This window comes from Neofelis nebulosa, chromosome 7 (genome assembly GCF_028018385.1).
Source record: "Neofelis nebulosa isolate mNeoNeb1 chromosome 7, mNeoNeb1.pri, whole genome shotgun sequence".
In the NCBI taxonomy this organism is placed as follows: domain Eukaryota; kingdom Metazoa; phylum Chordata; class Mammalia; order Carnivora; family Felidae; genus Neofelis; species Neofelis nebulosa.
Genome location: NC_080788.1, coordinates 39,353,282 through 39,381,068, shown reverse-complemented (window position 1 = coordinate 39,381,068; position 27,787 = coordinate 39,353,282). Strand labels below are relative to the sequence as shown.

Sequence of the window (27,787 nt, the reverse complement as noted above, 5' to 3'; positions counted from 1 at the left end):
GCTGGTTTGTGTTTACTTTTCTCACTGGTGTCATGCAGAGATAAAGTGATGACAAACTTCTGAATTTAAATGTCAGAATACTGTAGCTCTCTTTTTCACATGTGGTTCTGCATTTCAGGGAGTTTGATGAAGAAAAGAAAGGAATCCATAAAGACCCATTTATCTATGAGGTATGAACAGTTTATTTGGTTTTTAAACACAATTCATTAATCCTAACATTCTGTTTTCAAAAGTTGGGTTCGGGGCGCCTGGGTGGCTCGGTTGGTTAAGTGTCCGACTTCAGCTCAGGTCACGATCTCGCGGTCCGTGAGTTCGAGCCCCGCGTCGGGCTCTGTGCTGACAGCTCAGAGCCTGGAGCCTGCTTCCGATTCTGTGTCTCCCTCTCTTTCTGCCCCTCCCCCGTTCATGCTCTCTCTCTGTCCCAAAAATAAATAAACGTTAAAAAAAAAAAACTTAAAAAAAAAAAAGTTGGGTTCATTGAAGGGAGTTTAGAGTAAATTCCATCCTTTTAGAGTACAGTTCTATGAGTTTTTACAAATGCATTCAGTCATACGGCTACTGACATAATCAATATCTAGAATATTTCTGTCACCTCCAAAAATCTCATGTCCCCTTGTTGTCAGCCCTTTGTCTCTGGCCTTTTCCAGAGTGTCATACAAATAAGATCATACGGGGCGCGCCTGGGTGGCTTGGTCGGTTAAGCGTCCGACTTCGGCTCAGGTCACGATCTCACGGTCCGTGGGTTTGAGCCCCGCGTCGGGCTCTGTGCTGACAGCTCAGAACCTGGAGCCTGTTTCAGATTCTGTGTCTCCCTCTCTCTCTGCCCCTCCCTTGTTCACGCTATATCTCTCTCTGTCTCAAAAATAAATAAAGGTTAAAAAAAAAAAATTTAAAAAAAAAAAGATCATACACTATGTAGCCTTTTTTTTTTTTTTTAGCGTTGTTTAGTTTTTATTTCATGATCATAAACTTTACTCTGCAATCCAGCTAGACTTGGAGGGGAGTAAGGAAAACGTGGAGCCCGTAGAACTGCAAGGAGAGCACAAAGATTATAGGAGATTTCGAGCAGATGGAGGTGAGGGGGTCCTCTCCCAAGCTACAAAAACAATGGTCTGGTAGTTAACATAAAACACAAGTGAGATTCATTAGATTCGTCCACGGTCAGCAGTGGTGGTCTTCTTGCTGGTCTTGCCATTCCTGGACCCAAAGCGCTCTGTGGCTTCCACAATATTCATTCCCTCCTTCGCTTTGCCAAAGACCATGTGCTTGCCATCCAGCCACTCCATCTTGCCAGCGCAGATGAAAAGTTGGAAACCATTTGTGTTGGTCCAACATTTGCCATGGACAAGATGCCAGGACCTGTGAGTTTCAGGATGAAATTCTCATCATCAATTTCTCCCCATAGATGGACTTGCCACTAGTGCCCTCATGGCATGTGAAGTCACCACCCTGGCACGTAAATCCTGGAATAATTCTGTGAAAGCAGGAACCTTTATAACCAAATCCTTTCTCCCCAGTGCTCAGAGCATGAAAGTTCTCTGCCATTTTTGAAACTTTGCAAACAGCTGGAAGGAGATGCGGTCCAAGGACTCGTTGTCCATGGTGGTGTCGAAGAACACGGTGGAGTTGACCGTGGCTGGGCAGTGTGGTCAGCCCCGGGGTGGCAGCCTCTGTAAGGCCTATACACTGTGTAGTCTTCTGGGTCTGGTTTCTGTCAGTGAGTGGATGCATTTGAGATTCATCTTTGTTTTGTGTGTATCAGTAGTTCATTCCTTTTTATTGTTAAATACCACCTCACTGAGTGTGTGACAGTTACCCACTTACCAGTTGATAGACACTTGGATTGTTTCCAGTTTTTGATAGTTATAAATAAAGCTGCTATAAATATTCATGGATTTATTAAGCATCTAATATATGCCAAGTGTTCCATAGGTAAAGTCCCCATGAAGTTTGATCCATAAAATAATTAGTGAACTAAAATTAATTGTATGCTAAAAGACAAATAAGCTGGAGATAGTCCTATAAGATAAAGGTTAATTACTCATATATATGAAATACATAAAAAACTCATAAAAATCAACAAGAAAAATGACAATCATGACAGAAGAATAGGCAAAGAACAAAAATAAGTAATTCCAGAAAGAAAAATACAAATAGCGTTGTTTCTTACTGTTTGAATTTTCATTAACCAAACCCAGGAACTAAGTATATCTGGGTAAATGTATTAATCCCACCTTATCTGAGTTCTTGCTTGTGTGTGGTAGTTTCCTAGGGCTGCTGTAACCACAAATTGGTTTGCTTAAAACAGAAATTTATTCTATCGCAGTTCTGGAGACTAGGACTCTGAAGTGGAGGTGTCAGAAGGGCCATGCTCCTACTGAACGCTCCAGGAAAGGATCCTTTCTTGGCTTCTTCTGGTTTCTGGTGGTTTCCAACAGTCCTTGGAGTTTCTTGGCTTCTAGACACATTACTCTAATTTCTGCCTCTGTTGATACATAGTATTCCTGTGTGTGTCTATGTGTCTAAATCTTTCACGCCTTACAAGTACATCAGTCATTGGATTTAGGGCCCCCCTAATCCAAATTAATCCTCAACTTGATTACATTTGCAGAAACTTTTTTTTAAATGTTTATTTATTTTTGAGACACACACACGCGCGCGTGCAGCGTGAGTTGGGGAGGGACAGAAGAGAGGGAGACACAGAATCCGAAGCACGCTGCAGGCTCTGACTGTCAGCACAGAGCTCTACATGGGGCTGGAACCCATGAACTGCGAGATCATGACCTGAGCCAAAGTTGCATGCATAACCAACTGAGCCACCCAGGTGCCTCATTAAAGACCCTCTTTCTAAAGAAGGTCACATTCAGAGGAACCAAGGGTTAGGACTTCCCCATGTCATTTGGGGTATATTCAATCCACAATGGAATTCAATCCACTTGAACCTCAAGAACCTAGTAGATTAGAATAAACACATCATCCTTTGCTCTTTGAACTTGGTATCTAAATGCTTTCAGTATCCAAACTGAGAAATTAAACAGATTCAAATAATGAGACATATTTGTCAATAATAAGCATATGAAAGTTTTTGCTGTGAGATGATAAAAGTAAACAGTGAAAATACTCTGTTGTGGTAAGCGATTGGAATGCGAATATGTGGGCATGGCATATTTGCAAGGCAATTTGAAAATATCGGTGTGATTCTGGATACTTATCCTAAGAGAGGAATTCAAGGATGTTGATTATTAGCTGTTTATTATAGCACATAACTTAAAACTATCCAAATATTGAAGAAAATGGAATTAGTTATATGATGGTAGAGCCAAAGAACGTTTAGTGGCACGACAAGAAGCTTATGATTTAGTCTGTTGTATTTTTTTAAGCAAAAGCCTATATAGATATTTAAATACTGAATACATTTCTACTTAAGTAGATTAATTTATGTGTCTGCAAAAAGTTCTGGCAAGATATAGGCCAACCAGGCTAATTACAGTGATGATCATCCTAGCTAGTAGAATTATATGTGAGTTTTAAAAAATCTGTTAGCTTTTTTCAGATTTTTCTGCAATAAACATGTTTGCAGTAGGAATGGAAAAATAAGCAGTTCCTATAAATTGATAAAAGTTCTAAACTCCAGGGGCGCCTGGGTGGCTCAGTCGGTTAAGCGGCCAACTTCAGCTCAGGTCATGATCTCGCGGTCCGTGAGTTCGAGCCCCGTGTTGGGCTCTGTACTGACAGCTCGGAGCCTGGAGCCTACTTGGGATTCTGTATCTCCCTTTCTCTGACCCTCCCCTGTTCATGCTCTGTCTCTCCCTGTCTCAAAAATAAATAAAACGTTAAAAAAAAAAAGTTCTAAACCCCATAGTACAATCAGAAGAAAAGAGCATATTTAGTAAAGTGCTAATTATATGGGACATGATTGTAAATATATTATGAGTGGAGGGAAAGAATGTCCACGTGATCCTAATCAAAAGAAGGCTCGACAAGGCAGGGTGCACTTTAGGTGAGACTTCAAGCATTTGTAGATGTGAACATAAGAGCTAGATTTATCTAAGCATGAAAAAACAACCTGGCAAAGAATAAATGAAATCTTATCTTTAGAACGTTATGTTTTGTTCAAATTTTCTTTTTCAGTCACTTGTCTACAACTGGTCTTTATGTGTTTAAATTATTTGTACTAATATATGTGTGTATATATAACATTGCCTGACAACTTTTTTTAACAGACTGACGTTCAAGGGCAGTTGATCGGCAAAGGCCAACCAAACCCTTTGAAAAATATTCTAAATGAAAATGATATGATATTCATTGTAGAGAAATTGGTAAGTAGTGTTTAGGCTTTGTGCTTGTTTAATTCTTTATTTTATTTTATTTTTAATAAATTTATTTAATAAATTTATTTTTAATAAGATTAAAAATTCGAGGGGGGCTCAAACTTACAACCCTGAGATCAAGAGTCACATGCTCCATCAACTGAGCCAGCCAGGAGCCCCTGTGCTTGTTGATAACTAACAGCCAAATTCAGTTTATTGGGAATAATCTCAGATGTGCCCGTTTTTTTATCAGCATATTAGTGAAAGCAGATTCTAATTCTTTTAGGAATAGAATTTCTAAATTTCTCTTTTAGAAATACAATGAGAATTGCATAGGTAATTAAAAATTTTGTAGTAGCCTGATTTTTAAACAGTGAAATAGGGCCACCTAAGGGGCTCAGTTGCTTAAGTGTCTGACTTTGGCTCACGTCATGATCTCACAGTTTGTGGTTGGAGCCCCGCATCAGTGTGCTGCTAGCACAGAGACGACCTCAGAGCCTCTGTTCCCCTCTCGCTCTGCTCCTTCCCTGCTGGTTCTGTCTCAAAATAAATAAACCAAAAAAAAGTGAAATTATCATATATTGTAAAATTGATCTTTTTTCTCTTTTGTCCACTTCTGTAAGTTTTAGCACATGTACAGATAGATTCTGGTAATTACCACCACAATCGGGGCACAAAATAGTTCCATCACCCTAAACAACTCTCGCACTAACCCTTTAAAATCCTACTTTTTTCTAACCTCTACCCCCTGGCAACTGCTGATCTCTTTTCCCTTGGTGTAGTTTTGTCTTCTGTCATGAATGGAATCATACAGTTTGTAACCTTTTGAGTTTGGCTTCTTTCACTCTGTATGCCTTTGAGATTAATCCAAGTTGTAAATATATCAGTGGTTCATTTCTTGTAATTGCTGAGTATATTCCGTGGCTGTACCCCTGTTTATTTACCGAGTGACCTTTGAAGGACGTTTGGGCTGTTTTCAGTCCTCAGTGATCATGGATAGAGCTGCTATAATCATTTTTGTACAGCTTTTTGTGTGAGCATAAGTTTTTTCTTGATGCTAAATACTGAAGTGTGGAATTGTCTGAAATTAAGTTTAATAATGCTTTTTATTTACTCCTGTATATTTAATAATATTTCAATGCCTAGTTAAGATAAAAATCTTTGAGATATTTTGAGTTTTTTTTTTTTAATGTTTATTGATTTTTGAGAGAGTCGGAGCATGAGCAGGGGAGGGGCAGAGAGAGAGAGAGAGAGAGAGAGAGACAGAGCACAAACAGGGGAGGGGTAGAGAGAGGTGGAGACACAGAATCTGAAGCAGGCTTCATGCTCTGAGCTGTCAGCACAGAGCCTGACTTGGGGCTCGAACCCATGAACTGTGAGATTATGACCTGAGCTGAAGTTGGACGCTTAACCGACTGAGCCACCCAGGCTTCCTGAGTTGTTTGTTTGTTTGTTTGTTTTTTCCATACTGCATCTTCAAAACCTGGTGTGTATTTTACACTTATATCTTCATTTGGTCTGGCCGTGTTGCCATTACTCAATAGCCACATGTGGCTAGTGGCTGTTGTACTGAACAGCACGTGTATGTAGGTATTACGAAGTTCTACTTTAATTTTTGTTTATTAAATGTAACAGAGAAAACTTCTTATCTTTTGCATCACTTTATAATTCCAACCTTAAACCTTTGTGTTTTAGTTACAGTAATTATTTTGGCAGAGCAGTTGTAGTAATTTTTATTAAGTGGTGATAATGTTGTCATGCTACACACTTGCTTTGGGACCAGAACCCATTCCTTTGACTACATGGTTTTCTGAAGCGTATTGGAACAGACTCTAATGGGGGAAGGCGGAAGTACTTTTTTTTTTTTTTTTTTTTTAATTTTTTTTTAGGTTTTGAGAAAAGTGTGCACAAGCGGGGCAGGGGCAGAAAGAGAGGGAGAGAGGGAATCCCAAGCAGGCTCCACATTGTCAGTGCAGAGCCTGACGTGGGGCTCAAACCCACAAACCGTGAGATCATGACTTGAGCCGAAACCATGAGTCAGACACTTAACTGACTGAGCCACCCAGCTGCCCCAAAAAGTGGATGTACTTTTAGAAGGAACACCTCTGCTCTAGGACCCTCATGTTGTCTGGATGGGCATTATGGCAAATGAACGGGGAGCTTTTTATTTTAATGCATACAAAAAAACTCCTTTTGAAGAAGGGGGTAACTTATTTGTCTGTTATATTAATAAAATGGTGTCATTACTGCTTATCTATGGTAGACAGATGTTTGGAAAATAATTATAGGTGAATTAAATGGTTGAGTTTAGGCTTTTGCTCTGGGGAGAAGGGAAAATGTATATAGAGCAAAAGTGGAATAAACAAAGACGGTCAGATGAAGGTGAGTTACCTAGGAAAAGATAAGGATGAGCCAAGGGGGATGTGGAGATCTGGGTTAGGAGACTAGTGGGGATGCAGCTTGCAGTTGGGAGAAGGTTCCTGGAATTCATTGGGACCCTGGCATTTTTGGATGAGGAACAATTAAAAAGACTATTGTCTCTGCAAAGATCGGTAGTGCTTAAGGCACAAGTTTTAAGTAGATGAGTATTAGAAAAAAAAATAATATTTTGGGTACCACCAGTTCTAGGAACTATTTGGAGAGCTGGGCCTGGAAGGGAAAGAGGTCTGCAGTCTGGCAAAAGAAGTTCAAAGTCGAGGAAATATTCAGATCTGATACCTGTTAAGTGGGCAGAGGATTTACTGCCCAAAGAGCTTCAGGGATAAGAACCTGAGTTTTGAAGTCAGACTGCCTAGATTCAAAGGTTGCCTTTGCCACTCACTGGCTGTTATTTTAGGTGAGTTATTTAGCCATTTGCTACCTCAGTTTTCCCATCTAAAAACAGGGTTGTTAATAGTATCTATTTCAGGGTTTTTATGAAAAGTAAGAGAAAACTGAGAACAGTAGTTGGTATATTGTAATGCTCAGGAAATGTTAACTCTTGTGCTTATTGTTTTTATTGGCAAGGCTGAGCTGTTTACTTAAATGTGTAGATATTAGAAACATAGATTTATCTCAGAACCCTGTAACACAAATGAGAGCTGCTAATCCTAAGAGGAGCAGATTTGAGGAGTAAGGGCTGTGGACCTTTGAGTTTGGGGAGTGTGAAATTGAGTCTCCCATGGGTTTCCCCATGGGGTGCTTTGTCTTTCATTCATCTTTTTATATGTGTCCGAGCACTTCCTTTTCTAATGACATCAGATGCTTCTGCTGTCAGTAGCAACTTACATCATTATTTGTTTATAGGGCAGCGGAAATGCTTGTAATGGCAAAATTTATTGGTACCAGACTGCTTTGTAGCTATGCTTCTTGGCATAACCCAATCATTTGTGCTTAAGGGTTTAGAAACCAGTACGTTGTGTTCTAGCATAGTAAAGAACTGACTGGTGAGTGTTCTTTTACCTGGCTAAATAATTAAAAAAATATTTCTAAAGCCTTTAGAGAAGGAAGAAACAAGTCATGTTGAAGAACTACAGTCTGAAGAAACTGCTATTTCTGATTTCTCTACTGGGGAGAATGTTGGACCACTTGCTTTACCAGTTGGGAGAGCAAGGTAAGTTTTTCTTAGTGTCAGCTGGGAGGAGGGCTGGAGGCTGGGATTTAAAGTGTTCTTACAAACATTGCAGAAAAAAAAAGTCTATATCTAATCCAGATCCCTCCTCCTCCCTCTCCGTCTCCGTCTCCGTCTCCGTCTCCGTCTCCGTCTCCGTCTCCGTCTCCGTCTCCCTCTCCCTCTCCCTCTCCCCCTCCCCCACCCTCTCCTTCTAGCCGTGTATACCCAACTCTGCATGGATAGCTTTAGTTGAGTATCTCATAGGTATCCCAAGCGTGACCAAGAAGACTGTGTTGTCATCCACTTCTTCACTCCCATATACCGTTTATTGTTGTTGTTTCTCAATTTCTTTGTATTTGGTACCCCTACAGTCTTTTTTCCTTGCTGCTGCCAGAGTGATTTTTTTTTTAAATTCTTTTTGATGTTTATTTTTTTTTGAGAGAGGCAGAGTGTGAGCGGGGCGGGGGGTGGTGGGCAGAGAAAGAGAGGGAGACACGGAATTTGAAACAGGCTCCAGGCTCTGAGCTGTCAGACATGGGTCCTGAACCCACGGACCGTGAGATCATGACCTGAGCCGAAGCTGGACGCTTAATTGACTGAGCCACCCAGGCGCCCCCAGAGTGATCTCTATAAATCCCTGAAGGCCTGATCATGTTGTTTCCTAGCTTAAAAATCCTTCAGTGGTTCTCCTTGCCTCATGATGAGATCCAGATTTCTTATGAATAGAAGCCTTCATTGTCTAGTCCGGTGGCCCTCTTCCCGGCTGCCATATTCAGTGGGCATTTGGAAATATTCAGGGGCACTTTTTGGTTGTTACAGTGACTAAGGCGAGCAATTGGCCTGGGCAGTGTTCAGTAAACATCCTGCAGTGCATGGGGTTCTCCTGCACAAGGAGGAATCCTCCCACCCAGATGCCAGTAGTACCCCTGCTGCCCCTGTCTGCCTTGCCAGCCTCACTTTCTGCCTCCCCACTGTGCAGCTCTCCCTGGCTGGCCTCTCTCACCTCCAGAACCAAAGTGTTTGCCAGGAAGGAGTTCTGGAGGATAGAGTCATATAAATAATAACATTAGACAGTAAGGACTATAACAATATTCACAAAGTGACTCTTTTTCATGGTGGTTTTTTGTTTTGCTATGTTGAAGCTTTTAACATTTTTATGTGGTTAAATCGATCAGTCCTTTAATGACTTCTGGATTTTAAGTCATATTTGGCCTTTTTTCTCTTCTCCCCCTACAACTTAAACATTATTTATTTGTATTGTTTTTGTTTATCCGGTGTTTGTTTGGATTTATCCATATGCTTATCATTGCTTTGCTTTGCATTACAGACCTTCCTTTTGGAATTACTGTATTTGCTTTTTGAAGTACAGTCCCTTAGAAATTCCATTGTTGAACATCTGTTGGTAATAAATTAAGCTTTCATCTCTTTGAAAATTTTAAGCCATGTTTTTTGGTACCTTTTAATTTTGATACACTTTCAAATTTAGAGAAATGTTGAAAGAGTAGCGCAGGAGCTTCTCTATACCCTTAACTCCGATTCACCAGTTATTTACACTTTGCTGCATCCGCTTTGTCTTTCTCTCTCTTATTCCACCTCCTGTTCTTCCCCCACTCTGCCACCTTTACAAGGTACTCATATCACCCACACACATTTTTAAAAACATTTATTTTGAGAGAGAGAGAGCGTGTGCCTGCATCAGCGGGGGAGGAGCAGAGAGAAGGGGAGAGAGAATCCCGCACTGTCAGCACAGAGCCAGACTTGGACTCGATCTCACGAAACTGTGAGCTCATGACCTGAGCCAGAATCAAAAGTCAGACGCTTGACTGACTGAGCCACCCAGGCACCCCTATCTATAGTGAAGTATTTAGAGGTAAAGGAACACTGTCTCCAACATACTGTCGATATTTCATTAAAAAATGTGTGTGGGGGCGCCTGGGTGGCTCAGTCAGTTAAGTGTCTGTCTCTTGATTTTGGCTCAGATCATGATCTCATGGGTTGGTGAGATTGAGTCCCGAGTCAGGTTCTGTGGGATTCTCTCTCCCTCTCTCTGCCCCTCCCCTGCTTGTTCATGTGTTTCTTCTTTTTTTTTTTTTTTTTTTTAAATTTTTTTTTTTCAACATTTATTTATTTTTGGGACAGAGAGAGACAGAGCATGAACGGGGGAGGGGCAGAGAGAGAGGGAGACACAGAATCGGAAACAGGCTCCAGGCTCCGAGCCATCAGCCCAGAGCCTGACGCGGGGCTCGAACTCACGGACTGCGAGATCGTGACCTGGCTGAAGTCGGACGCCCAACCGACTGCGCCACCCAGGCGCCCCATCATGTGTTTCTTCTTTCTCTTTCTCTTTCTCTCAAAATAAACATTTATTTTTTTTTTTTTATTTTTATTTTTTTCAACGTTTTTTATTTATTTTTGGGACAGAGAGAGACAGAGCATGAACGGGGGAGGGGCAGAGAGAGGGAGACACAGAATTGGAAACAGGCTCCAGGCTCCGAGCCATCAGCCCAGAGCCTGACGCGGGGCTCGAACTCACGGACCGCGAGATCGTGACCTGGCTGAAGTCGGACGCTTAACCGACTGCGCCACCCAGGCGCCCCTCTCAAAATAAACATTTAAATAAATAAATACTTCATTAGGTATTTGCTAACAACAATTATATTCTCTTATGTAACCACAGAACAATGATCAAAATCTGGAAGTTTAACACTGTTAGGGTGCTGTTACCTAATTCACAGTCTATTCAATTTTCCTTAAGTGTTCAGTGACCAATGACTTCAAGCATCTTTTCATGTGCTGATTGACTCCTAAAGCCCCAGCTTTATTGAGGTGTAATTAACATAGCCTACCTATTTCTTCTATTTCTTTCGTTTAATCTCACAGCCTGCTTTCACTCCTACTGAACCTTTACCCTTACCGAATTGGATTCCCCATTGGTAGAAGTTATGATCCTGTCACATTCTTGTCACTTCCTGCTGTGTGCATCTTGATCTGCCTGGTGTGCCCTTCTCCCACTTCTTCACTGGGTGAATTGTTTATGTATTTTGCCACTTAATTTCCGGGTTTTTGTTTCTGGGATACTGGGGTATTGGAATTTATAATCAGAAACATACCTGGTCTTTGTCCACGGTTCCTGGCAAGGAGTCCCTAAAGCCCTTGTAATTTCTTAAGTGGGGAGGAAGAGAGGTGTCTTCTGTGATATTAATGAGATGGCTTTTGGAAAGTCCCTAAGTAACTGGTTTGGGGGTTGCTAGGGGAACCAACCCAGTGATTTTGAGGGTTAGAACATTTAGCCCCACCCCTACCTTCAGGGAAGGGAGAAAGGCTGGAGGTTGAGTTCAGTCACCAGTGGCTGGTGATTGATTAGTTCATGTCTGTATGATGAAGGCTCCATAAAAACCCAAAAGGAGAGTGTGTGGTGAGCCTCTGGGTTGGTGAACAGGTAGAGATTTGGGGAGAGTGGCTCACTGAGAGAGGGCATGGGCTCTCCACACCTTTCCGCATACCTTGCCCTGTGCCTCTCCCATCTGTCTGCTCCTGAGCTCTATCCTTTTATAATAAACCAGTGATCTAGCAAGTAAAATGTTTTTCTGAGTTTTGTGAGCTGCTCTAGCAAATTAATCGAGCCCAAAGAGGAGGTTGTTAGAACGTCTGGTTCACAGCTGGCCCTTCAGAAGCACAGGTGTCAACCTGGACTTGCATTTGGCATCTAAAAGTAGGGGGTGGAGCCAGTCTTGTAGGACTGAGCCTTAATCTGTGGGATCTGATGCTGTCTCTGGGTAGATAGTGTCAGAATTGAGTTGAATTGTAGGATACCTACCTGGCTGGTGTTAGAATTACTTGGTATGAGGAAAACTCCCACATAATACAGTTGGTGCAGTATCCTGGTGATCAGAAGTAGGATCAGTGTCACAATTGTAGATACCCTTCGTAGTATCTTTGAAAAAGAAAAGTTGACTGGTTGGCAGTCACTATTTATAATTTATTCTTTGTACTCTTGTTTTCAAGGCAGTTAATTGGACTTTACACTATGGCTCACAATCCTAATATGACCCACTTGAAGACTAATCATCCAGTTACTGCCCTTCCTGCCCTGTGGGTGAGGTGTGACAGTTCAGATCCTGAAGGGACCTGTTGGCTGGGAGCTGAGCTTGTCACCACAAATGACAACATTACAGGAATTGTCTTATATACGGTCAGTTGTAAAGGTGAGAGCTCACTCTTCTTACTTTTGTGGGGGTGTGAGTATTTATTTGTGTCCTTATTGTGCTGTGATTTGTACTGAAAACTGAAATTGTTAAGAGGGGAAGTGCACACGATGGAACTTGTCAACCACCAATGGACCTACTCTGGTGTGTAACTTGGGGCATACAGGAGATACTCCAGAAACAGATCTCCAAAACTCTGAACAGAAGTTTATGGTTTTGTTTACTAGTTTTATTTGGGTTTCATTTGATTTATATGTGTGTATTTTTGGGAATTTTCATTGGAAGATAAAAAAAATTGAATGTAATGACAATATAATTCCGATCTCATAGTAGATGTTTAATTATACTTTTGGTAGAAGCATTGTTACTGAACCCTAAAATCAGGTTGGTGTGTTCACTCTGTAGTAAACCTAATCCCTGAGTCACTGGGTTTGAGGCTGAGAAAGTTTTATTCTCAGAAGGACAGCCCATTGAGAGGGCTGGGGAGTAATCCCCAAACTGCTTTCCTGACTGAGATTAGAGCAAGTTTTTTATAATCATAGGAGTTGAGATCGCATACTTATTGAGGAAAAGGATGGGGGAAGCTTGTGACTATGCTTGGGGAAAGATGGAGCGTGCGCATTGAGCAAACGTATGTAATGTCTATCCCACGTTCCCTTTGGAGTGGAGATTAACCCCAGAACAAGGCATGATTCAGTCACTGATGCCAGGAGGTTATCTTAGGACAAGGAGAAGAAGCTATGGGTATGCTTCAAGAGCCTGTACAAATTGGATAATGGCGTCTGGGGCTCGTTACCTTGGGTAAGGGGTGCAGAGCCTTGCTTTTTCATTGGCTGGAGCCGTTTCTGTTGACCCCGAGTCCAGGTTTCTAAAGAGACATCTAGTAGATTTATTAGTGGGATCTGAAAAGACACAATAGCTGATTAGAGAGAAACAGGTCTCTGAAAAACAAGCTTTAAATTTTCTGCTGTTTCAACTTCATTTACTGTATGGGGCATGGTTTCAGTATTGGCCTTTGCTCCACTTTTCTTCCCCCCTCCCTTTTTTTAAATATTTATTTATTTATTTAGAGAGAGAAAAATGTGCGCACAAGTGGGGGACAGGTGGGCAGAGAGAGAGGGAGAGAGAATCCCAAGCAGGCTTCCTGCTGTCAGCATAGAGCCCAACTTGACTCGGGGCTCCATTTCACGAACTGGACCATGAGATCATGACCTGAGCCAAAATCGAGTTGGATGCTTAACCGACTGAGCCACGCAGGCACCCCCCCCCCTCCTCGCTGGCAACTTTCCTCCTTCTGTCAACATTTCATCTGAGGATTTATTTAATTTTAACAATTACTAGTGTTAGGTTGTGGTGCCCTTAGAATTTGAGGGATCCTAGTTTTTTTTAGCTCTAACCATAGAATTTTGAATTGTACCTTTAAAATGATGTTTCGGGGCGCCTGGGTGGCTCAGTCGGTTAAGCGTCCGACTTCGGCTCAGGTCATGATCTCACGGTCTGTGAGTTCGAGCCCCGCGTCAGGCTCTGTGCTGACAGCTCAGAACCTGGAGCCTGTTTCAGATTCTGTGTCTCCCTCTCTCTCTGCCCCTCCCCTGTTCATGCTCTGTCTCTCTCTGTCTCAAAAATAAATAAACGTTAAAAAAAAAAAAAAAAAATTTAAAAAAAAATAAAATGATGTTTCCTTTTATGTCTTATAGCTGATAAAAATTATTCTGTAAATCTTGAAGACCTAAAAAGTTCACATAAGAAAAGACATCACTTGTCTACTGTAAGTATTTCTCTTCTGCTCACGTTATTTTCTTCAAACTGTTATGGATGTGCCTCCCTTGTTTAATGCTTTTTTCACTCCAAATAGGACTAGATGTGTTTTTTTTCATAGTATCAAAATGTCTGTGTTTATTTTCATATTGGCTAGTGACTAAAAGTAGATGCCTTCTTGCTTTTTAGCCAGTCTCTGTGATGAAAAAGAATGGTTTTATTTTTCCATTTGGGATAAAATTGTAGTGCTTTTTCTTTTGCTGGGAAAAGAACCAAGGTAGTTTTGATAATGGGCCTCTGGCCATGTGAAAGCGTGGCTAACAGTGGGTTGGGTTGGCTGGATATGCTTTTTTCAGGTAACAGCCAGGGGCTTTGCCCAGTATGAGCTGTTTAAGTCCACGGCCTTGGACGACACACTTGCCGCATCACAGACTACGATCACTTTGGATATTTCCTGGAGTCCCGTGGATGAGATTCTTCAAACCCCTCCGCTTTCCTCAACCTCAACCCTGGTAGGAGCAAACTTTATTTTATGTTGAGTTTATTCAGTGTGGATTTACTCTTCGCTTGCTTGTTGCTGGTGCTGCATGCTGCCAGCGCCAGCCCTAGCCCTCGCCGGACAGCTCTGAGGCCCAGCTCACCCCTGAGGTCTCACCAGGGCAGTGGGTGGAGGTTTTGCCGGGCGATCTGATCTGTCAGTTGCCCACAGTGCTGCAGTTATGTAACTTAAGAATTTTCTAGTGATTAATAAAGTCTCTTGAGTTGGGACCCAAGTGAAATGATCAAAATGACTTATCTCTCCTGTTCTTAAAAGATTGCAGATACTGGCAATACAGTAACTTGCATTAAATTTTGTATTTTCATAAAAGTGTTTGCTAGTATCATTATTATGTAGTTTGTGTTCAAAATTTGTTCCAGTTGTTATGTATCCGTTAGATACGCTTAGCAATTTGGGCTGTTAGGCCTTTTCGCTTTGTATTTATATTTCCAGGCATCTGACTTAAGAAGTGAATCGGAATTGCTGGCAAAAAATTTATGTACAAAGATAGTTTCATATCGTGATAATAACCGTGTTTCTAAAATATTAAAAACAAACCTGAATGTTCAATAGGGAAATGATTAAAGTAGATTTCCCTAATGAAATATTGTATATTCTTTAAAAACCATGATGTAAAATGTCTTTAATAATAACAGGAAATTCTTATTAAGCAGAAAAAAGGAAGATGTACAAAACAGTGTATACAGTAGGATCTCGACTATGTTTTAAAAAACTGTGTACACGGAAGCCTGGATGGGGTTAATTGTTATTCCCCCAGGGTGGCGGGATTATGGATAATTATGTTCTTAATGCTTTTCTCTTCTGGCTAAGACGGCACACTGTTGGTTTAGTTAGGAGTCTACTGAACATATTTATTAGGGGGCCGTTACTTTTGGTACGTGGAAATGAATGCTAAGTTTGTCATTGGGTCTTAAGATGTATTTGTTTACATTTCTCCCACGTGTCTTTTGGAAATTCAGTGGGAAAGGGCAGGAGAGCAGATGTTCCACATAGGTAGGATGGCGGAGTCGAGAGTGGGTGGTGGCACGAGTTTAGGTTACTGTATCGGGATGGACAGGATCTATGGTGTCTCTGGGTATGATGCTCTAAGTGCAGTATTACCCTACTTACGTTCATTAGTGCTTTAGGAAATACATGTTTTAATGTGTGGGGAATTTGAAACGCAAGTAACTGTGACCCTTATATAGAAAAGATGGGATTTCCAGTGAAAACTGACTTTGGGAACTTTTTAGAATATTAAAGTGGAATCGGGAGAGCCCAGAGGTCCTTTGAATCATCTCCAGAGAGAAGTGAAATTTCTCCTTGTGAGTATCCTACTGGAATTCGTGACTTGCATTAAATTTTACATTTTCATAAAAGTGTTTGCTAGTATCATTATTATTTAGTTTGTGTTCAAAATTTGTTGCAGTTGTTATGTATTCATTAGATATGCTCGGCAATTTGGGCTGTCTGATTTTACTGTGTGGTAGTTGTCCTTTACCGGTATCCTTTGTTAGTTTATAGCTGCTCTTCTTCCACCTTTTTACGAGAGTATTTGGTTTCTATTCTTACAATGGATTCCCCTCTTTTAGGTGGATCAGCTGCCAATTTATGCCAAATGCACGTATAATCTGCTTGTTAATAACTGGGATTTTGATTCATGCTAAAGATTAACGAGCATTGTGTTTCAAGAACTTGATGTTTTGTTGAGTTTTACTCCATTCTACAAATTGAATCTCAAGAAGGTGTCCTGCCTACTTCTTTTCTTTTTAAGCTTTATTGAGATATAAGTTATATCCCATAAAATCCACTTGTTTTAAGTATACAATTCAGTGGTTTTTAGTGTACTTACAGAGTTGTACAACCGTGGCCATTTATAATTTTAGAGCATTTTTATTACCCTAAAAAGAAACCCTTTGCTGATTAGCAGTCACCTCCCACCCTCACCAGCCCCTAGCAGCCAGTAATCAACTCCTTTGTAGTACTCTGTTCTTTTCATTGCCAAATAGCATTCTATTATATAGATATACCACATTTTGTTAATCCATTCATCAGCTGATAGGCATTTCGATTGTCGTTACTTTTTGACTATTACGGATACTGCCATGAGCAGTCTAGAGCAAGTTTTATGGGACATATGTTTTCATATCTTCTGAATGGAGTTGCCGGGTCATTGTGGTAACTATGTTTAAGCTTTGGAGGAGCTGTTAAACCATAACCGTTTTCCAAAGTGGCTGTACAGTGTTACATTCTTATCGGCAGCGTCCGTTCCAGTTTTTCCGTATCCTTGCCAATGCTTCGTGTGGTCTTATCATTATCAGAGCCATCCTAGTGGGGATGAAATGGTATCTCATTATGGTTTTGATTTGCATTTCCCTGATGGCTACTGGCTTTGAAGAATCTTTTCCTGTTCTTTTTGGCTCTTTTTTAGTTTAAGTTTAACCTCACACTCTACTTTTCCCACTGACCACCCCCCCCCCCCACCCCCAACCCTGGCCCGTTTACAGTACCTTGGTCCTGTCACTCTGTCACTTTGAGGTGAGCGTGTCTTGACCTGTGTAGTGTGCCCTTCTCCCACCCGTGTGCCGGGCGAGCTGTCTGTGACATCGTCACCAGGATGATCGCACTGCTCCCTCAGAATGGTGTGTGTTGCCTCTGCTTTGTGCTGCCAGAGCACTTCACACACACCGCTTGTCGGGTGTTTATCAACCCCGGTAGTCTGTTTACTTCTCTGTCTCCCCTCCTACACTTGAGTGCCAGGTACTCTGTGTCCTCGACATCTGGCGTGGTACCAAGCATTTCTAATACCTTTACCTCTGATTATTATTTCCCTTTTTGTACAAAACTTGGTACCTTTCTTTCTGGAAAGAATCCTTTCTCAGGATCCTTCCTGTGACCTTCCATCATATTTCTCTCCACATGTCTCTGCCCTCCTCTCCCCACACACTGGCAGAGAGCTCATCCATTCACTGGTTTGATAATACCTTTATGAGGGAACTCCAGACTCTCTTTTTCTTTTTCAATTATTTTTTTTAACGTTTATTTATTTTTGAGAGGCAAAGAGAGCACAAGCGGGGGAGGAGCAGAGGGAGAGGGAGCCCGAGAATTCGAAGCAGGCTGTCAGCACAGAGCCCGACGCAGGGCTCGAACCCATAAGCCGTGAGATCATGACCTGAGCTGAAGTCGGACGCTTAACTGACTGAGCCACCCAGATGCCCCTAGACTCTCTTCTTTTCTTTAAGCTGATACTGGTCTGCTGCTGTTGCTCTCAAACTCAGTATTTCCAAAAGGAAACTTGAGATCTTCTCCAGATTAGATCTCCCTCAGAGAACCCCCCATTTCTGGCTGTGGTTCTACCATTCCTTCAATTTTCCAGGCTAGAAACCTTATATTTTAGTTTAGTGAGAGCTATTTTTACCGCTACCGCTTAACTACCACAACTAGAAGCTGCCACTGTGTGCCATCCAGGTGGTGCTAGAGGGTTCAGTTACTTTGCTTGAGACATCAGTAGTTGGTTTGTGGAAGACCTGATTCAAAGACATGTCTGTCTGTCTGTCTGTCTGACTTGCAAGTCCATGTTTTGTTATAACCTCCCTTATAACTTCGCAGGATCTTAGATGTGCACATGACCGCAGTCTCTCCAAGTTCAATGCCTTGTATTTTTGTAAATAGATAGGATTTTTTCTTTTATTTTTTCCTCATCTTCTTCCCTCTCTCCCTCCCTCCCTCTCTAATAAACTGTTCTTTTTTCGCCTTTAAGCTTTTTGTCACTGCCCATCTTAGTTAAGGCCCTTATCACCTCCTTCCTGGACCAGTCTAAAGGTCATTCATTGTTTCTCAACAGGGACACTGGTGGTGTTTTAGGCCGAATCATTCTTCGTGGTTTGGGAACACAAGGATGCTAACAACCTTGGCCCCTACCAGACTAAATGCTCAAAGTGCCCCGGTACCTCCAGTCACTGTGACACCAAAAATTATCTGCAAAATTTTCCAAAGATCCCCTGGGGGTGGAAAATGATATCACTTCTATTGAGAAACCTTGTACTTCCTTTTTTCTTTAGAATCCATCTTGGGTATTTCTGACATGAATTCTTAACTACTTGGTCATGTCATTTTCCTACCAAACAATCACCAATGGCTGTTGTCTTTCATATGAAATAAATCTTTTCATGTTTTTGTTTCCTTTTTTTAAAGATTTTATTTTTAAGTAATCTCTGTAACCAATGTGGGGCTTGAACTCAAGACCCTGAGATCAAGGGTCACATGTTCTTCTGACTGAGCCAGACAGGTGCCCCCCAAAATCTTTCCAGGTTTTAAGATCTGTATTTCTGTGTAGCCCCTGTTCCTTCTGATCTCATTTCCCACCGTTCCCTGCATGTTTTCTCCACCCCAACCGGACTCCACCCCACCCTCTTCATCTTCTTCCGTGCTCCTTCCCTTCTCTACAGCTCACAGTTCCCACATTTGAGTTCAGCTGATGTTTCACATTGTTCCCGTGGTGATTCCAGCCTATGTTGACCCCCTTTCCTTTGGTTTAGATAATGTATGTATAGGCATATACATTTATATTATTTTTATATAAACTTCCATTTAGTTTCACATTTGTTGTTCCCTGATTATTGCACCGGGATTATTGGTCCTTTTTTTTTTTTTTTTTTTTAATGTTTATTTTTGAGACAGAGAGCAAGCGAGGGAGGGGCAGAGAGAGAGGAAGACCCAGAATCCGAGGCAGGCTCCAGCCCCTGAGCTGTCAGCACAGAGCCTGACGCGGGGCTCGAATTCACCAACTGTGAAATCACGACCTGAGCCGAAGTCGGACGCTTAACCGACTGAGCCACCCAGGCGCCCTATTGGTCCTTTTTAACCAAAGTTAAAAGCATCTTCAGGGTAGGCTCATTACTCTGGAATCCTCAGCACCTATGCACATGGCATCATTGTTAGAACATCGTGTTTGGTATCGGATTACTGGGTGTATGTCCTTGCACTGTCAGTAATGTGTGACCTTGAGCAAGTTACTTCACCTCTGGTCTCAGGAAAAGGGATGATGGTAATATCTGCCTGATGGGGTTTTTGTGAGGATTACGTACCATACTACATATAAAACACTTAGAACTATTCCTGGCTTGTGGTTAGTCATTCAAAAAATTTTATGATGACCAATATTATGAAATATATTCATACTGATTAAATTATGTTTTTTGCTAAAAAATTTTGGGTTTCTTTTTTTTTTTTTAATCTCCTGTAGGTCTTGGCTGATGGTTTGAGGACGGGTGTAAGCGAATGGCCTGAGCCTGTGGAAGTAAAGTCTGCTGTTGATCTTGTGCAGGAATTTCTGAATGGTCTTTGTTTTCCTAACTCATGCTCTCTTTATACTGTTTATTTTTCTTAGTTACGAATTTATACTTTCTAAATTCAAAAATAAGTTGTCTTTTTAGGCATGGTATTCCTTTTGGTTGGGATATATATGTAAGCTGTGAGGTCTGTCATGGTCAGATGGACAGATTTGTTCTGAATTACTAGTAATAGAGGTCTAAGTAATTTTAAGAAGTAATATTGAATTGAAATTTTATATATCGCAGCTGTATTCGAGATTGTAGGAAAAGAGGGATGGAAGAGAAACCTTTGAGCACCTACCATGTGCCCAGCAATGTGTGTCAGGGGCTTTCACTGTATCTCAGAACATCCCCACACCCCTACCAGTTGGGTATCTATCATAACCTCCATTAGAGAGTTAAGTAATTTGCTAAAATCCCTGGTTGTATTTCTGCTGTCCTCATTTACCATTTGAAAGTAGGATTAGGATGGAAATAATTCAGAAAGCAGAAAGATAAAATCTAGAGTTAATAAGCTTTTGCCACTTTTCTAGACTTAAATAAGCTGGATGGATTTGGTGATTCTACAAAAAAAGACACAGAGGTAAGCAATCCTTATCAGTTAGCAACATACACTGAAACAGCCTTTACGATTTGGCTGTACTGTTACCCTTCATGTCCTACCATTTCACATGGATCTGGTACAGCAAAGGCAGTGTTTTGACAGTTTTTTTCTTGGTCTTTAAAGTCAGCACTGGTGATTGTTTTCCTTAAGAACTAATAAGTGCTTTTGATGAGAACTAATAAGTACATCTTATTAGTTGATCAACTGCAGAGAAGCAGAAATGACTATGTTAATATGCTATAAGATGGTAATGCCTTTCTTGGTATCATTAAGTTAAGTTAAATAGGTTGTCATTTGATGAACAGGAAAATGGAGACAAATTCATTTAATTAAGTATTTTTGCATAGAAGGAAAGTTGAATGCTTGCTTTAGGCATCACACTTTTAAAACAATTTAAGGGTCCAGTTTTTCACGGTCAGTTGATTTGTATCTCCTCATTAGTGAATGAAGTTCTAGAAAATTCACTCACATCTGTGGATCCACATTTTCTCAGAGCATGATTTAAAAGCTCGCTGTCCTTAAACTATTTTTCTTTTTGTTTCTTTTTTTTTTTTTAAGTGTATTTATTTATTTTGAGTTGGGGGATAGAGAGAATTTCAAGCAGGCTCCGTGCTGTCAGCACAGGTCCCGACTCGGGCTTTGATCCCACAGACCATGAGATCATGACCTGAGCTGACATCAAGACTTGGACGCTTAACCAACTGAACCACCCAGGCGCCCCTCTTTTCTTTTTTAATAAACTGAGTTCTTCTCTAACGCTTCTTTCTCAGACAGTGAAGCATGACAGTGCTGCAGTTGACCGTACCATCGAGTGTCTTTTCACAGTGCGGGGCGATCTCGATTTTGCTGAGCAGCTGTGGTTCAAAATGAGCAGTAGTACGTGTCTACCATGATTGTAAAATAAAATGTTTCCTGTTATTTGTTAGGCTTACTTTTTAAGTCTTTGAAAATCATACAATGTGTACTATTAGTCTTGTGTGGAAGTCTGGTTCTTATTTTATCAGATTCATTTCTAATAATGTATTGGCACATTCTACTCAAGAATTGTACTAAGACAAGGCAATTTATAGAGTCCATTTTTCTCCTGCCTTGAGCATAAGACGTAGGTGGTTTTAATGTTATGTTTATATGAACCAAAACATACACCTTAGTGGAATTATAATTATTAGAAAAAGGAAAAGATGTTCCTTAATGTTTCACTGTGTTATTTTGTGACACTGAGTTTACTTTAGAAATGTGTTAAATCTTTCTGTTCGTCTTTATTTTCTTTCCCTTTCCCCCATCCATAAAGTACAGATACTTGTCCTCTACTTACTTGCGTATCCTTAAGATTAATGATATATTTGATCTGCAGAAATACCATGAAAGTAACGTTGGACTGACTTGTTTTCCAAGGTGTGATTTCTTATCAAGACTTGGTGAAATGTTTCACGCTGATCATCCAGAGTCTACAACGTGGTGATATACAACCATGGGTAGGTTTAGTAGTGTGCGTTAGAACCCTTTTTCGGCAGCTGAGCATGAAGGTTAAGGCATAGGCTTGGGAACAGACTGCCTGAGTTTAATTCTAGCCCTGCTGCTTTCTTAGCTGTGTAAACTTGGGCAGGTGTCTTTAGGTCTCTGTGCCCCAGTTTCCTCATCTGTAAAGTAGGAGGAGGAAGAGTATCTACCTCGTGGTGTTGTTTTAGGGTTAAATATTCTCCAAATGTATCATGCACACCCTTTAAATCATTAATTTTTTTCTTCGGATCCACCCTGAGCTCTACACAGGAATATGTATTAAGATTTTATGTATTAGAATAGTTATCACAACCTCATTTCTGGTAGCAAAAAATTATAAATGACATAAACTTCTCATTAATGGACCATAAGTAAAGAATGATACAGCCACATCTTTGCTAAAAATGGTGCTGACAGATGATCGGTTGAGAAACGCTTACAATCTGCAGTAAAAAGAAAGGATTATACACTATTGCATTAAAAAAGTAAATTTTGAAGGGAAAAACCTGGATACAAATAAATCAAAATGTTAACAGCAGTCACCTCTGGTGCTAGGGTTACAAATGAGGTTTTCCAACTGCATTATACATTTCTATACTTTATGGATTTTCCACAATGAACTCGTGCTTTTACAATCAAGAGAAAGCTAAGAAAAAAACTAGAAACATTCCTCATTTTGTAGGAATTCTTTGAAATAGTGTATCTGCCAGTTCACGACTCTAAAACTTAGAAACTTCCATGGGTGGGAACAAAGATCAACTGCAAAGCAAAGGCATGTGAGCTCTGCCCCTAACTGGGCAGTGGTGGCTGTAGGTGTTTTAACCATGGCCATAGAGTTTCTCTCATCTGAGTCTGTGTGTGAGGCGTTTGCAGGTATATCCCTGCCCTGTGCAGTGAGTGCAAACAACACGAAAATCGTTTTTATTAAACAAAGGGAAATGCAAAAGGTGATGATGAAGATTAGAGATAATAGATATTAGTGACAAAATGGCCAATATTTCAGGTATCTCTAAAACAAAGTGCTTAACATTTGGAACATCTGTTAGGTCTGTAAGTTCACACATCTTAATTTGCAAATGATCTAGTTAGGATGTCAGAATCTGTAGCCAGGGAGTTCCTCCTGACCAGTGAATAGACCACCGAGGGAGGGAGTTTTCCCACCGCAGCAGGTTTTCCATGCAGATGAAGATGTTCAGTTTAGGAAAGACACCCAGGAGCACTTAATCATCTAGGAGAAAAGAATTGCTGGTTGCAGAGCTTCAGAGAACCAACTCTGTCTTCTCTTTGGTGGAACCGTATCTGGGGGTGATAAGTTGAAACTCTTCATAGTTGCTTTGGACTCAAGCGAATTGTATAGGAATGACCCTTCAGGAGCTGACACGTTTGTAAATCAGGGTTTTTTATTCACACTATTTATAGTATCAGGAGACTAAAAATACAAGCTTATATATTTTTAGCTCGTAGCTCGTGCAGTTTGTTTTTCTTTTGTTTATTGATATGTTTATATTTTTATTTATGGTTTTATAAATTTGTTTTGATTTCTAGCTCCATAGTGGGAGTAACAGTTTACTAAGTAAGCTTATTCATCAGTCTTATCACGGAACCATGGATACAATTTCTCTCAGTGGGACTGTTCCAGTTAAGATGCTTTTGGAAATTGGTCTGGACAAACTAAAAAAAGATTATATCAGTTTTTTCATAGGTGAGTCCCTTTCCCTGCTCAAAAAATGAAAAAGCGTGTCACAATCATCAGCCATAAGTATTCTCAGATTTTATCTTTCTACTTGGCCCTAGTCATTTATAGCCCTGGCTTCACCCCTGGTTCTCTGTGAGACCAGCACTTCTCTTCGCTGGGACTTACTTTCCTCCTTGATAAAGAGATTAAATTTAACTCTAGTTTTGGTTTGTGTTTTTAGTTCAAACATTTTGAGATTCTGTGAGGTTAGTGTATTAAATAAAAAGAAACCTTTCTGTGAGATGCTGTTTTAATACCCAACACTTGGTTGTTTTTATTAGAGGCAAGCTGTGATCACTTTTAGAATAGTATTAATATATATTCATGGTGTAATGTGCCAGAAAATTTGGCTATTTCTGGGGAACTATTTGGCTGGAGCATCTCTTTTATATAGGAGCTCTGCAAAATTTTACTAAGGTTCCTTAACAAGTAATAGGCGATACCTAAAGCTTATTTGTATATCTGTGTGTTTTCTTACTAGGTCAGGAACTTGCATCTTTGAATCATTTGGTGAGTTTGTCCTTTTATTCTTTTTTTTTTTTTTTAATGTTTATTTTTGAGAGAGAGAGAGAGACCGAGCGCAAGTGGGGAAGAGGCATAGAGAGAGAGGGAGACACAGAATCTAAAACAGGCTCCAGGCTCTGAGCTGTCAGCACAGAGCCTGATGAGGGGCTCGAACTCGGGAATGGCAAGATCATGACCTGAGCCAAAGTCTTAGGTTGAAGCTGAGTAAGGTGGAGGTAACTCAACCAACTGATCCACCCAGGTGCCCCTGTTTTGTTTTATTGTTTTTTTTTTTAAATGCGTATTTAGTTTTGAGAGAGAGAGAGTGTGTGCAAGCAGGGGAGGGGCATACAGAGGGGGACAGGGATCCGAAGCCAGCTCTGTGCTGACAGCAGCGAACCTGATGTGAGTCTCCAACCCACGAACCACTATATCATGACCTGAGCCGAAGTTGGACACTTGACTGACTGACTGTTGAATGCCCCTGTTCTTTTATTGTCAAGTTGGCTTTTCTTTTAATTCAGTCATCCTACCTGCAGATACTAAATACCTGTTCTGTGCCAGCCCTTGTCTTAGGACCTAGGAAACATAGATAGACAGACAGACAGACAAATATATAACAGAGAAAGGGTATTCTTTATTTTCATGCATTCCCCACCCCCCTCCACCCCCCCACCCCCGCCCCAGTCATTTCATATGCCTGTTTTTTTCTTTTAATATGGTTTGACTCCAGGCTTTTGACACAATAGTCCTTAAATTTGGAGAACCTCCTAGAAGGCTAGTTGAATTGCTAATTCCTGGGCCCCAGTGACTCTGTAGGCCTAAGGCACAGGAAGATGTCTTTTAAAACAAGTCATCTCCTACTTCAAATAATTCAAATGCTTTTCCCTTAGTGTTAGTTTCCTGTTACAACATAACAAATTATAGTAGTTCCCATCTCGGGGGGGTATATTCCAAGACCCCCAGTAGACGCTTGAAAGTATTTTAGTACTGAATCCTGTGTATACTATGTCTTTCCCTATACACACTTACCTATCATAAAGTTATGCACAGAGATTATAAGTTAGGCACAGAGATTAACAGCAGTAACTAAAAATAGAACAATTGTAATAAACTATAATAAAAGTTATGTGGATGTGGTCTCTGTCTTAAAATCTTACTGTATACGTACTCACCCTTGTGATATTACAAGATGATAAAATGCCAGTGAGATCAAGTGAGGTGAAAGATGTAAGTGTTGTGACCTAGCGTTTGGCTACTGTTGACCTTCCAAGAGGTCTGAAACCATGGAAGGTGAAACCTTGGATAAAGGGGGGACCACCGTACTACAAACTTAAAAGCTTAAATGAACACAGACTTACTGCGTCACAGTTTCCTGGGGTTGGGAGTTGGGCACATTTTAGCTGGGTAGTCTGCTAAGAGTTTCACAAGGCTGAAATCAAGGTGTCTGCCATCTGCTTGACTAGGGAAAGACTACTTCTAAATTCCCCCATTTGTTGTTGGCAGAATTCATTTCCTTGTGGCCTTATGACCAACGTTCCCATTTCCTTGCTAGTTTTTTGGTCCAGGGCCGGTCTCAGATCTTAGGGATTGTTTTTGGGTCCTTGCCATGTGGCCTTCTCCACAGCGCGGGCAGTTTGTTTTTTCAGAGTCAGCAGGAGAGCATCTCTAATGCTTCACCTTCTTTTAAAAGGCTCACCTGATTAGGTAGGTCATAGTGACAGTCTCCCTTTTGATCAATTCAAAGTCAGTCACTTAGTAACCTAATCATGGAAGCACCATCTGTCAAGTTCTGGCCTATGAAGGAGAAGGGATTATTACAAGATGTGTATTTCAGGTGGTGGGAATCTTGGGGGCCATCATAGAATTCTGCCTACCGTTATTTACCGTGGATTATTTCCTTAGGATGTTTTCTCAGAAATAGGATGAGGTCTGAGTATTTTATGATGCTTGACATACATTGCCAAATTTCTTTTTTCAAAGGGTGGTACCTATTTACCAGTTTCACATGTGACTGGAAGCTTATCAATACACTTGATTAATTTCTTGGTACTTGTTACCTGTTTTTAGAGGTGGACACTCCCATCAACCTGGCAAGGGTATTGAAGTTAAGAATTATCTTGTGGATTTGCCAGTCATTCCATCTGGAGAGCTTGGTGGGTAGTATTAGTTACCCACTTGGGCCTCCTTGGTGAGGCAGTTCTCGAATTTGTGTTAACCAGATAATGTAACAGTTTGCTGAGCATGTTCTCAGTGACAATTTTGCTTATAGTTTAGTTTGGAGAGTAGTATTGAAAGGTGGTAAATTCTGTCTGGCTGCCTCCATTTTTTACCCCCCTATTAATTAAGCATAGTTTAGGCTTAGCAAGCATAGCCATATTCTTCCTAAAGATTGCTTTTCTTCTTCTTCTTTTTTTTTTTAATGTTTATTTATTTTTAAGACAGAGAGTGTGAGCAGGGGAGGGGCAGAGAGGGAGGGAGACAGAATCCCAAGCAGGCTCCGTACTGTCACTGCGGGGCTAGAACCCAGGAGTCGTGAGACAATGACAGGAGAAACCAAGAGTTGGACACTTAACTGACTGAGCCACCCAAGCGCCCCAAGATTGCTCGTGCTCTTTAACTCCTTATTTTGCCGTTTTCTGTTCCAGGAATATTTTATAACTCCATCAGTAGATATACAAGAACAGGTGTGTCGTGTTCAAAAACTCCATCATATTCTAGAAATATTAGTCAGTTGCATGCTTTTCATTAAACCCCAACATGAGCTCCTCTTTGCTTTAACACAGTAAGTATTGCTCTTGTTCCTTCCACATAGAAATGTAGTCTCTTATGAAATAGGCGGGGCCAAAATGTGTGCAGTTTTTATTATCAGTTTGGGTAGAATCTGTCTTCACAGTAGCAGAATGGTTCTGAGCCCCTGTCAGAGGAAGGAAAGGCTTTGGATTCAGAAGGACTCAGGTTTGACACTTGGCTCTAGCATTTTGGGACTTTCTGAGGAAGTTTCCTTTCGCTGCATCTTATTTTCTTATCTGTAAACAGGAACTAATAACTTGAAGTGTTTGTCGTCAGGATGAAATGATGTAATGTGTCTAAAGTACCTGACACCTAACGGGTGCTTCATGAATATTTCCTTCTTCTTTTCTTTATAGCCTTATACATTTGGGCCAAAGTAATCATTGCTAGACCTCCAGTGGTAATTGAACGAAACCAAATATTATTATCCGACTTCTGCCAATAGCACTGCTGTAATTTTAGAGATTCTGCCCATCAGTTTGGCTAGAAACAGTTTGGAATGAGCCTCCTACATGGGTTGCCGGTGTCTGATGTGTATTTGAAGCCTCACGGTCGAAATGAGCGAGCCATCCAGTGGAAGGACTGGGTTTCTTTTTCCCTGCGGAAGGAAATGTACCATTGCCTTTCCCGAATTTAGAATTTGCCTCAGTTGTAAAGGGAAATATTTGAAATTATTATTGTTTACAGAATCTAACATTTATTTTCATTAAAGATGAATAGTATAAATGAGTTAACTCTTTAATTCCCCAGAATCTGAAAACCATGGAGGCTGTATCTTTGTCTCTCTTTTGATTCTTACTGGTTTTCTTTTTCTGATATCACTTCCTCCCCCACTTAGTTAGGCCTTTACTTTGGCTTAACTTAATAGACCTTCTATTAATTTTTACAAATTGAAAAAAAAATTGAGATATCCTT

General features: G+C 40.7%; 1 protein-coding gene and 1 pseudogene across 6 annotated transcripts in view; one reads left to right on the top strand and one right to left on the bottom strand.

Moving 5' to 3' along the window:
- The window catches only part of ZWILCH (zwilch kinetochore protein), a 37,539-nt gene that overhangs the window by 3,038 nt on the left and 6,714 nt on the right, over positions 1-27,787 (top strand). For 2 of the 6 annotated variants that reach the window (XM_058737289.1, XM_058737290.1), the window contains exons 2-16: positions 119-170; positions 4,224-4,319; positions 7,784-7,902; positions 10,783-10,938; positions 11,908-12,107; positions 13,805-13,875; positions 14,222-14,377; positions 15,657-15,728; positions 19,649-19,742; positions 20,270-20,319; positions 21,111-21,216; positions 21,736-21,815; positions 23,386-23,542; positions 24,057-24,085; positions 26,728-26,864. In XM_058737289.1, the coding sequence (XP_058593272.1) occupies positions 119-170; positions 4,224-4,319; positions 7,784-7,902; positions 10,783-10,938; positions 11,908-12,107; positions 13,805-13,875; positions 14,222-14,377; positions 15,657-15,728; positions 19,649-19,742; positions 20,270-20,319; positions 21,111-21,216; positions 21,736-21,815; positions 23,386-23,542; positions 24,057-24,085; positions 26,728-26,864 (1,575 nt within the window). Of the gene's footprint in view, positions 1-118; positions 171-4,221; positions 4,320-6,932; positions 7,147-7,783; positions 7,903-10,782; positions 10,939-11,907; positions 12,108-13,804; positions 13,876-14,221; positions 14,378-15,656; positions 15,729-19,648; positions 19,743-20,269; positions 20,320-21,110; positions 21,217-21,735; positions 21,816-23,385; positions 23,543-24,056; positions 24,086-26,727; positions 26,865-27,787 lie in introns of those variants that run through there. The other 4 variants (XM_058737291.1, XM_058737292.1, XM_058737293.1 and 1 more) reach the window with 4 other exon arrangements.
- On the bottom strand, positions 922-1,843 carry LOC131516387 (peptidyl-prolyl cis-trans isomerase A-like; annotated as a pseudogene).